At 41.8% G+C, this 11,868-nt stretch overlaps 1 protein-coding gene across 2 annotated transcripts; it reads right to left on the bottom strand.

Moving 5' to 3' along the window:
- Nucleotides 1–4,234: 4,234 nt before the first annotated feature.
- Nucleotides 4,235–9,395, bottom strand: LOC106564548 (serine hydrolase-like protein). 2 transcript variants are annotated; one of them, XM_045691120.1, is made up of 12 exons: nucleotides 9,164–9,395; nucleotides 8,838–8,981; nucleotides 8,478–8,591; nucleotides 7,900–7,941; nucleotides 7,767–7,786; nucleotides 7,599–7,673; nucleotides 7,389–7,498; nucleotides 7,186–7,265; nucleotides 6,940–6,974; nucleotides 6,758–6,834; nucleotides 6,514–6,601; nucleotides 4,235–5,229 (listed from the first exon to the last, which is right to left on the bottom strand). In XM_045691120.1, exons 1-12 carry the CDS (start codon nucleotides 9,219–9,221, stop codon nucleotides 5,089–5,091), a joined length of 984 nt encoding a protein of 327 aa, XP_045547076.1. In that variant the 5' UTR covers nucleotides 9,222–9,395; the 3' UTR covers nucleotides 4,235–5,088. The 2 variants fall into 2 exon arrangements, with proteins under 2 accessions (XP_045547076.1, XP_045547077.1); XM_045691121.1 differs by having other exon boundaries at nucleotides 8,838–8,995; nucleotides 9,164–9,372.
- Between the last annotated feature and the right edge of the window lie 2,473 nt (nucleotides 9,396–11,868).

Below are 11,868 nucleotides of genomic sequence, written 5' to 3'. Positions count from 1 at the left end.
GTTCCACTGTGCAGAACACATTCATCTAGATTGGGTTTGGTGGATTCTGTAACTTGACCACTATTGATATTTTGGCAATGATCCAAATCCAAGCCCTGTCCATGTTTAATTGTTGATCTCTCAGGGGTCTCTGATAGGGTAGAGGGTGTGAGGGAGGCCCCCTGTGTCAGAGGTACCACCAGACATGTCTGGGAGTTGTCGCTGTTTGACCTTTTCACCCCAGACTGAATGGCTTCCTGTTTCTGACTGACTTCTAAAAGACACCTACCCATGAAAATGCTGCTATTTGACTGGTTAGATTGATTCTGTTTCCTCTCAATGGTTTGTGTATCGGTCGGTAGACTTTGACACTGAGGTCTAGTCCAGAATTTGGGTCTTTGGAGGTTCTTGTATTTTCTCCTAGGACTGGCTTGTGCTAAAGGTTGAGATGCAGCATCTAAGATTGTCTTAGTAGACTCTTCCAGATGAGACTCTTTGGTGGTAAAGTCCTTTATGAATGTTGTTCTCTTCTTTGCCCAAGGGTTGAGGTCATAGCTGCTTCTTTTGAGTTCTGTAACTGCTGCAGATGTTGATCGACTTAGGTGTTCTTTCCAAGATGGTGTCTTGGGAGGCATGGGAGGAGAAGCACTTTTACAGTATTCCTTTTGACTGAAAGGTAGTCGACCAGCATATACGCTGGCAGCCTGAGACTGAAGTCCCTTCTGAAGATGTCCAATGTGTTTTAATGTTTTTGGTGAAGCAAGGCCACATTGGGAACCCTGTCCACCCCTCTTTGAGTTAAACTGAAAATGAATTGATTGAGAATCATTCTCAACAATAGTTGGGACTTTCCTCCTTGAGACAACATTTTGTCTGGCTGCCACACCTCCTGACAGAGCAGTACCTGATGGGGTTACCAGGTCATTTGGTCTTGGTTCAGATATTGTGTCAGCAACTTTTTGCTTGGAAATGTCATCCTTACCTAGAAGAAACCCAGGGCTGGATTTTGTTATCATTCCTGTTTTCCTTAGTCCAAGCCTGGCCTGCAACAAGTTTGGGTCCTGAGACTTCATGCCTTTTGTCCTGTAGGCCCCTGGCTGTTGAGATTGTGGAGAGAAATGGGTGTACATATCAGGCGGTGTGCCTACACCTCTAGAATAAGATGTTGGTACAGGTTTCATCATCCCAGAACGTGTTACAAAGTCCATCAGAACCTCTTGGTCAAGTATGTCATGGGTTGCTGGTTTAGGGGAACACTGGTTACGATGCTCAGCCTGACCTCTAGTACTAGAGATAGGGATTGAACGGGCCCATCTTTCTTTGGCCACCGGGGAGGTCTGTTTTGTGCCTTCGCTCTCCAATGGCATTGTTTGACAGTACAGTTTTGGAGATGGGCCAAGCCGGATCTTTGGGATGGAAAGGCTTGGAGAGAGGTCTGGGTTTGTAATGATAAGTGGTGGCGAAACACTAGGATTTGGAATAGGAACTTTTGGAGAGATGCTAGGATTTGGAATAGGAACTTTCCAAATAGGCTTTGGAGTAGGAAGTGTTGGGGTTGGGCCTAGCCTGACCTTCGGAGTAGGAAGTGTCGGAGAGACACCAGGTTTGAGCTTTAGAATAGGATGTGTTGTCCTTCTGTTGCCAAGAGTCCTCTCTGAATGAAGATGGAGTCCCTGGCCGTCAAAGGAGGAGATCTGGATGGGTTTCTTTGTGACAATAGGTGAGAGCTGGAGAGGAAGGGGCGATGGGACTAGTAGGTGTTTTTTGGGTTGTTTGGGGGTGCAAGTTGAAAGTTGGTTATCAAAACTCATTGCAAAGACAAATTATGAATATCTGCAAAGCCTTGCAGTTTTCATGAGTAGGGAGTGAGAGAAGGTAAATGGGAGAGAATGACATTTAAAAAAATGTTATGTTTATATATTTTATTGTACATTTGGCAGTAAGTCTGTAAGAAACATAACTTTCATATAAAAAGCACAGCAGAAAACTTGCATACTCAAATAGTCATCTGCATTACGTTGCATTACAGAAGACTGCAAGCCTGATCAACTAAAAATAAACATAAAGATGAGTATACAATTAAACAAGCACTGACCTGAGTGTATGCGATAGGCTCTATCTGGGTTGTTGACATGGACTAAGAGAGAAAACGAGTGAGAGACAGTGAGAGAGAGAGGGAGAGACAGGGAGAACAGCTGGAAGTTGTGTGTACCAAAGTTACATTCTTCCCATTCCTCTCATCTAAAGCTGCACTGTTTCACTCACCCACCTCATTTTGTTTGTCTATGAGAAACAATTGCGTCTGTGGATAAATGACAGTGCTTCCCGGTGGAGAATCTTGAAACAAATCTTTGAAAAATTGTCCTACTTTTGTGTTTTTCTTTTTTCAGGGCTGAGAATTAGTGCATAATACTGGGTATTCAAGTGGTGATAAAACCATTTATTTTGTTATTTCTTATGAATATATAATTATGGTAACATGGTCAAAAGTGCACAATGATACGTACATACTTTCCACCACCCTTCAGTAAAAAAGGACAGTGTGATGAGAATAAAATACAAATGTTTTCTTAGGATCGACCTCTGAATGGATTATTTTGGCATCTTGAACAATTTAATCATCAATCTATTTGGCACATAACTGATATCATTACTGAAAGCAATTTACAGTTTCATTCAAACACCTTTACAAATACTACCAAACAAGAGACATCTTGATAGCAGTTGCCATATTGACATTTTCAGAAAACTGATTTTGTGGTTTCAACATTTAGTAATGTATTGCACTTTATTAGTCAGCTTCAAATGCACTAAGATACATAAACATCATGATAAATGTAGTGAATGTCTGGTTACAAAATATATGCAAAAATTGGCACAATAATGAAATGGCACAAATATGAACATGAAAACAGGAACTATCACTTTGTTCATTTTTGTTTCCCCTCTCTATGAAAACGTTATTTCACATTTCAAAGGGTGACACCACCTGACCACAGTGCCTTCCTCTCAATGCTGTTTCTTCCCAGTCAGGCCTCTCACGTCCCAAACCTCTCAGGAGGTGTCTGTCTCTATCTACCATCCTGCGGTCCTCCAGTCCCAGTCCCACTCCATATGGTCAGCCTCTGTCCTTCCTGTAGTGTGTGTGGTCATATCATATGAGGGCATTGCTATCTTCGTCTTTGCTGTTCAAGATGACCACCAGCGGATGGTGCTTCACAGTCTTGTTGCTCCACTTGTGTGCGTCCTGAAGCCCTGGCTCGAGGAAGTAGAGACAGGCTCCGAAGCCGGCCAGCACCAGGACCGACACCAGCAGGTAGACGGGGACGAACCAGTCCAGGAACATCCAGGACATGGTACTGTTATGGAGCGATACAGGAGGAGGAAGGGAGACATTAGATTGTGAGCTGATGATGAAATACCAAACACAATCTATTTATTGTACACATGGTGCAGCTTTACCTGTAAACATACTACATACAATCTCAAGTCAAATACTATGTGCAAGTATCTGCCCTATCAAAATAGCCTATAGCATGGTCCTCTGTGTTAAGGTATATTAGTTGTGGCAGGCTATTGCCATTCAAATACTCTAACATGTTTCGCCATCTGTTTACTGTATCAATAGATTATGTCCACTGTAACTGATTGCACACATTAGCTGCTAGAGTAACTGCACATGATCATGACAAAAAACATCACCCCACAGTAGCTAGCAGGTTTCAGCACATACCTGTAGTCTCTGCTGTGCCTGCCTTCCTCCGAATATGGTGGTTGTGTAAAATGGAGGAGCAATGGAGTCACTAATCAGATGATGTATTGGTCTAATGCAGCACAACCATCAGCTGGATGGTATAATATAATCCAAGGTGATCTCTCTGTACAGACGACAGAGAGGTTCATCATAGTGCTCTGGGTTCTGACGTCACATTCAAAGGGAGGGGAGGAGGGGGGCATTGCTATGACAACAGCCCTAGTGATGGGTGGAGGCGGATGTTATGCAACGGTTATTGTGGTGTTTTTTTGGGCCAGGACACTTCAGATGTCTCCGGTCGCCTCCTCCATCCTCTGCATGAAATCGATTCCAGTTCATTTAATGCAAAAACCATCACAGAGTAAGAGGGTAATGTTCTCCTTCATATCAGTCACTCAGGCGGAAGCACTATGCTTTCCTTATAGGGAGACTGCTCATCTACAAAGCAAAACATGTCATGTTTTTTTCTCTTGACATCTGAGACAATGACTAAAATAAGACTGAAGAGCAGGAAGGACGACCTATTTATTGTCAAAGTGTACCAGGAAGAAGCCTTTGTCCAATTAGTTGAATGATTGTTACTCAGCTCTAGGACCATATGAAGGAAAGATAAGCTTGATCGATCAACCTCTAATCCACTTCTCGTTGGGCCACATCCAGGAAGTGGACATGTAGGTCTACATCTGATTGGTGTGAACCCTAACCCTATACAATTATTTTTTATAAAAATGTGTGATTTATTAAAATATGAATGCATTTCAATAGGTTCTGACCAGTAGCAAGGCACTGTAAGGCATCACCGTGTCATCAGTTGGGAGAAAACATGCCAGTTCTAAACAGGCCAGATCTAAAAAGACATGACATACAGCAACTGGTAAATATCAAGTATTCTAGCTCGACAGACTACCGTTAAAAAGTATTGGTGTGTTTTAGATACAGCACAATATAATAAATATTAGGGTTTCAAAGTCTTTAAAATTTGTTTATGCAACAGTTGTCTATTTGCACAAGTAGCAATTTATTCTGTGTCTACAGGTTTGTAAACTGATCCAGTCTCATATTATGGGTAGATTCAGCAGAATGACGTTGCCATGGGCAGCACCGTAGGTATTGAGATGAGCGAGATGCAAGACTTCGCTCTCACACAGTCACACACAGTTCAGTTCACGGGTTCACCAGGAATTGTTGCGGAAATGTACCCACTATGCTATTTACTTTCTGCATCTTATCGCTGAGTCTACCTTCGATACTGCTCATATTATGAATGGATGGAAGGCACCAGGAAGGCTACAGGCACACTGCATGTATTTGAGAGTTCTAAATACTAACTAACACAGTGGGGGAGGGGCGGGGGATTATAACTTGGCTGACTGTGTATCCTCTGCAGTGCTGTGTGAAGGAGCTTCTTCCTGGAGGAAGTCAGTGACGATTTGGGCCACAGTCTCAGGGGTGTTCAGGTGGACATGATGATCACCAGGTACGTTAACCACCATGCCCTGAGAGACAGACACAGAGAGAGAGAGAGAGAGAGAGAGACACACACACACACAGACACACACACACACACACACAGAGAGAGAGAGAGAGACACACACACAGAGAGAGAGACACACAGAGAGAGAGAGAGAGACACACAGAGAGAGACAGACACACAGAGAGAGACAGACACACAGAGAGAGACACACACACACAGAGAGAGAGAGAGAGAGACGAGACACACACAGAGAGAGAGAGACAGAGACAGAGAGAGAGAGAGAGAGAGAGAGAGAGAGAAAGACAAAGAGAGAGAGAGAGAGACAGAGAGGAGGGAGAGAGAGACACACAGAGAGAGACAGACACACAGAGAGAGACACACACAGAGAGAGACACACACACACAGAGAGAGAGAGAGACACACACACAGAGAGAGAGAGAGAGAGAGAGAGAGACACAGAGAGAGAGAGAGAGAGAGAGAGAGAGAGAGAGAGAGAGAAAGACAGAGAGAGAGAGAGAGAGGGAGAGCGAGAAAGACAAAGAGAGAGAGAGAGAGAGAGAGAGAGAGCGAGAAAGACAAAGAGAGAGAGAGAGAGAGAAAGACAAAGAGAGAGAGAGAGAGAGAAAGACAAAGAGAGAGAGAGAGAGAGAGAAAGACAAAGAGAGAGAGAGAGAGAGAGAGAGAGAGACAGAGAGGAGGGAGAGACACACACAGAGACAGACACACACACACACACACAGAGAGAGAGAGACGAGACACACACACACACAGAGAGAGAGAGAGAGAGACACACACACACACAGAGAGAGAGAGAGAGACACACACACACACAGAGAGAGAGAGAGAAAGACAGAGAGAGAGAGAGAGACAGACAGAGAGAGAAAGACAAAGAGAGAGAGAGAGCGAGAAAGACAAAGAGAGAGAGAGAGAGAGACAGAGAGGAGGGAGAGAGAGATACACACAGAGAGAGAAAGGGGAAGAGAGAGAGAGAGAGAGATTGAAAACAAATACATAAACTATTCCTTCCCAAAAACCCTGCATTTGACCAATGTGATTGCCAATATGTAGGTCAGTGTTTGCAGCTAAAACTATTCTTACTGCCTCTCTGTAATGCTGAGCTTTTACCACTGTCTCTGATTAGTTATCTATACAGTACTGTAGCTGGAAGGAGCAGAGCACAATATGACTGTAGTAACAACATACAAATATTCTGCTAAAATGTTTCAGTCGCAACCATAAAAGTGACATTAAAATGTGAGTAGGACATTGTTTCTTTGTAAATAGGTGCATACGTAAGTATACTCACGCTTTGGTCTTTATACCCTTGAAGTAGCGTTGAGGTCAATGTCTTCTGTTGTGGTTCAGAAAACATCTTCTCAAACCCCTCCTCCGCCCTATCAGGAGAATTAGAGAGATCTTCAAGTAAAACATATTAGCAGTAAAATAAAAATTTGTGATTGACGGTATGGTAAAGTGTAGTTTACAATAGAAACTGTGTAATAATCCTGTAATAATTGTGAAATAGTGTAATGATGGGAAGAGTGTCCTACAGTACTACTAGAACTCTGGCCTGAATCCTGGACTGTAACTCGAGACTCTGCTCCAGGCTGACACGCACAACGTTTTTCTGAAACAGAACACATTAGCATTCCTATAAAACAGATCAAATATACAAATCAACTCAAGTATGTCTTTTTTAGGAGGACTATTAACACAAAAAGATTAGTCTTACCAGATTGATTCTAAAGTCTCGGGTGAACACCACCCCTATGAAATAAAAATAGAAAGTGTTAGGATTACTATTATATTACAATGATATGAGTACGAAAGGTGACAAGAAGGAGAAACAAAGTGAAAAGATAAAAAAAAGACAATGTGAGCGAGAGGGAGAGAGGGAGAGAGCGAGAGGGAGAGAGCGAGAGAGAGAGCGAGAGAGAGAGAGAGAGAGAGAGAGAGAGAGAGAGAATGATAATTTTACCTCCTTCAACCTGAGCGAGTCCTCGTTCTAGAAGAATGTGGGCTGACTGCTCCGAGAGAGAGGGGTTTGCTGCCAAAAGCCTGGAAGTGATTAACACATCATAGGAGTGACGCAATGACTATGATTATCAGAGCAGAGAGATTATGGCCAGACAGCCCAACATAACAGAAGTGTCATTGTAAAACAAGGAAGTGTGGTCTTACCTCATCAATGCGTTCTCATAGGTGTAAACCTTCTCTTTCTTCTCATCTTTCTTCTTCTCAAACTCAAGCATTCCTTCAAATCCCTGTCTTATCACCGTATGCAATTCTTTCTAGGGTAAGAGACACAATGGTAGAGAGACATTATAAAATGTGGATGTCCTGAACAGTTCCAAGGAGCAGATGATAAAAGATCAGTGAGTATTTCAGTACCGCGTCTGTGGGTAAGAATCCATAGGAGTCCAGGAGAACCACTGACTCCACCATCTCTGGATACAGGGCACTGAACTGGACAAAGACAACAGGACATGGTTACATACACAGGTACTGTCTCTGGATATTGTTAATTGCAAAGAGACACACAGATATGAAGATGCTTACCATTCCAGCTACATTGCCACCTGTACAATGGAGAGCACATGATCAGATGTCTGTACAGACAGGAAAACAACAATGTCTGATCAGAACACAATGAGTGGAAGAGAGATTAACATGAAGATGAACAGTCACTCACCCATACTGTGTCCGATAATAGAGAATCTCTTCCATTGGAGAGCTGCAAACCATTTCAATGGATTAGATAGATAGATAGATAGATAGATAGATAGATAGATAGATAGATAGATAGATAGATAGATAGATAGATAGATAGATAGATAGATAGATAGATAGATAGATAGATAGATAGATAGATAGATAGATAGATAGATGTAGCTTCATACTTTAAATTACACCTACCTAGGAGAAAGAATGAGGAAACCTCATATAGCTGTGTCTAACTTCACTTTACTTTCAATCATTGCTTTTCAGCTCTTATTGGAGCAAAGGTCACATTGGTCTGAATACGCTCAAACCAGCAAGTAGCCTAGTGGTTTGAGCATTGGGCCAGTAACCGAAAGGTCGGCACTTAACCCTAATTGCCCCAGGGTCGCCTCCAGGCCGTGACCCCATTCTCAGAGGGTGTCTCACAGAGAGTGGAATATGCAAAAAACACATTTCCAATTCACACATTTGTATTAATACACACTTGTGCATGTGTGAAATAGAACAAACATATACATCCACTAAATTCATCTCAATAATTATTAATACCTCCAATGACTCGCCGTATATCGGCCACATAAGCAGGAAAGCTGTAGAAGACTCCAGGAGGTCTATGGGAGGAGAGGCCATGGCCAGCCATATCCACAGCTACATACTTCCACTCTGTGTGTGTGTGTGTGTGTGTGTGTGTGTGTGTGTGTGTGTGTGTGTGTGTGTGTGTGTGTGTGTGTGTGTGTGTGTGTGTATAGAGAGAGAGAGAGAGAGAGGAGAGAGAGACACTGTAAGAGCCTGACTCACTCCATACTGAACAACTATGCAACTGAATGTCCTTCCAATTCCAATGACAAGTTCTCATGAATCTATTGTATAATTATCTGTGCTGATCTAGCAGGCAGACAGCCTACACACCTTTTGGCAGCAGTGGAATGAGAGTGTTGAAAGTGCCACAGTTGTCTGCCCAGCCGTGCAGGCAGAGTATTGGTCGACCATGGTCAGGACCCCAGACCTTGCCCCTTATCTCTCCCCACGGCACTGGCATATTGAACTCTGACACTGAAGGGCAATTACTGTTAACACGCATTACTAAGCATTTAACATGACACAACAATCGGTAATAGTGCATGAGAAAGTGTTATAAGAAGCTCAACAAACAACCAACAGACTAATGAGTTCACTAAGTTCATGTCAAGACAGCTCCCATAAGTTCTGATGATCAAGAAAGTAATAATTTTTACCTGCTTGTTTCATGGTAGCTGATGTCATCAAGTGTCTGACTCCTTTCAAAGTTTGCATTATTCTGAAAGACCAACTTCAAAATCGGGTTGTTAGCTAAACATAAGCACTATATGTCCACAGCATCGATATATTAAATATATATATAATAAAACGTTAGCTATGAAATGACAACAACTATTCACGCTTACGTAACCTATGAAACGCTTCTCCATTACTTCCGGGTGAAGTGATACATGTTATTTTGACCAATGAAACGTGAATGCGTCTCCCCCTTAGCGAATAACATTGGACATCTAGCGGCCGGTTAAATGATTGACAAGTGCACGCGCCAATTCTATGTCAGACATTGTCCAATCACATTCTTTGTCAGGAGAACAGGGCGGGTTAACACAAGGCGTTAACAAGACAAGGTGCGGTCACAAAGTATCCAGCGTTATATCGTTCTAGCAATAAACCAAACAAGTGGTCAAGACTACGACAAACGTGTCTTTGTCCCCAATATATATTTTTTTCGTCTGAGTATAGCTCATGGCATTGGCCTAGAGTTTGTTGCAGAATTTGTCTGTTCCAACCATTTCATGACATTTAGCCTTATTGGCATGGAAAAACAAAAATAATTTTGAAACATTTCCTGACATTTAGCCTATCGGTATGAAAAACAAAAATAATTTTGAAAACTAGTGAGGAAATTCCAGCCTTCGAAACATTCTAGAGGTGGACTACAAGGCCTTTTAAACAAAGTGAATGCTGTTGTATCTGCAAAAGATCACCAGGTGGCAGAAATGGTAAAACCCTAAGCCTACAATAGTTTTAAAATAGATATAGGAGATACACTTCAGAACAAACTTTCTTTTTGATATTTTTTAGAGACTATCTGTTGTTCGATGTAGTGAATCTGTTATTCAATGCGCTTATATAGGCTAATAGCAGTAAGGCTCAAAATATTTTGTTATTAAATTATTTTTTAAATATATTTTGGGGATAATTCAAGGGGTCTTAAAATTCCAAATCAAATAGCTAAATGTTCCTTGGTGTGACCTTCTTAAAACAATTCCATATAGCTCAGTAGAACAAAATAGAGAATACCATCAGTCGGTTATATCCCAAACCAGCAGGGTTTAAACTTGACCTAAACTTGAACCCCAGTAAAGGAGGGAAAAGGGCTAGGGACTAAACATATCCATGCTTAAATGCTCTGGCAAAACTGTCTAGTGGTCCTGGCTGCTGCCAGCAGTTATTTATAAAGCTACATGGTGACAAAAGAGAGCGAAAGATAGGAGAGGAGAAAGCTACATGGTGATTGAAGAGAGAGAAAGATAGGAGAGGAGAAAGAGATGGGGATAATGGCAAAAAGAGACAGAGAGGTGTGAGATAAAGGAGAGAGAGAGGAAGGAAGATAAATTGTGACAATGTATAGCCTATTCATGGACATATATGAGAGTCACAGTCCTGTTTGGCCTTAGGTTCAAAAGTTTCTGTCATTGCAGTGTAACAACTGTTTTTCTCATTTGCTGACTTTTGGCAGCATTTGTCTTTGACCATGCCAATAATGTATTTGTAAAGGACAGATGCTCTTTCGCCCTGTTCAAAACAAGGAGAGTGTCATAAAAAAAAGCAATGCTGTCGGCATCACACCACTGCTATTGTCGTATACTAACGGTCATAGGATTGAGTCAAATGGCATTTCTTACACATTATGAACAATTGAGAGATTTATGTATGTTATTAAATGGTCATACTAAGCCGAGCCTGTAAACGGTTTAAAGTTCTGAAGAACTGTAGCAATACAGCATTACCTTACCAACTTTGGAAATCATTTCTAATCAGAATTTGATAGACTGTTGGAAATCTTGACTTTGGAACCTTCTTTTCGTATGATCTATGAGACAATAGAATTCACAATGCAGTGAGGGACAGAAAGGAATCTAACTGGTATGGTATCATAACTTGGTAACCTAACGGGAGGGCGGGCTAGAAGGGTTAGAGGTGGAGTTAACTTGGAGAGAGAGATTGATGGTTGGTCTGGGATGAGTGCGTGAGAGGGAGGAGGAGGTATAAAAGGTATGGTTTGGGGATGGGTTTGACTAAAAGGTATTTTGGAGTTTGAAATTTTGACACGGGACATTTACCTGCTTTACTGGTACAGTATCCATGCTTCTATGTCATGCTTTAAAACAGGGCTGCCCAACCCTCTTCCTGTAGGTTTTCAGACCTACCCTAATTTAGCGTATCTGATTCACCTAGTTAAGGTCTTGTTGAGCAGCTAATTAGTATAATCAGGTGTGTTAAATTAGGGTTGGACTGAAAACCCACAGGATGGTAGATCTCCAGGAAAAGGGTTGGGTAGCCCTACTTTAGAAATACATTTTTGGATCAAATGTTTATTCACTTTAAAAAAGTCTTTATAGTTTTTACCTAGCGTTAATGTTAGTGTTGAGGCTGCAAAAGCACATTACAGTATTATAATCATGAGTTAGAGTTTGGGTGAGCTGATATTGTAACCCAAAATGAATTTCAGTAAACTATTTGAACTGTATGACATCTAATCCTGTCATCAGCTTGACTGTCAGTGTCTTCGAAGAGAAACCAACACATACATGTACGCAGAAAGCCCATAGTCCAGAGCTCTCAACCTACACTATGGACCTCGAAGCCAGTTCCACTGTGTTTGTTCATTGTTCCCCTCTTATCAGGGACTGATTTA

This window comes from Salmo salar, chromosome ssa12 (genome assembly GCF_905237065.1).
Source record: "Salmo salar chromosome ssa12, Ssal_v3.1, whole genome shotgun sequence".
Taxonomy (NCBI): domain Eukaryota; kingdom Metazoa; phylum Chordata; class Actinopteri; order Salmoniformes; family Salmonidae; genus Salmo; species Salmo salar.
Note: the sequence above shows the minus strand (reverse complement) of the source record. Positions and strands in the feature narration are given on the sequence as shown.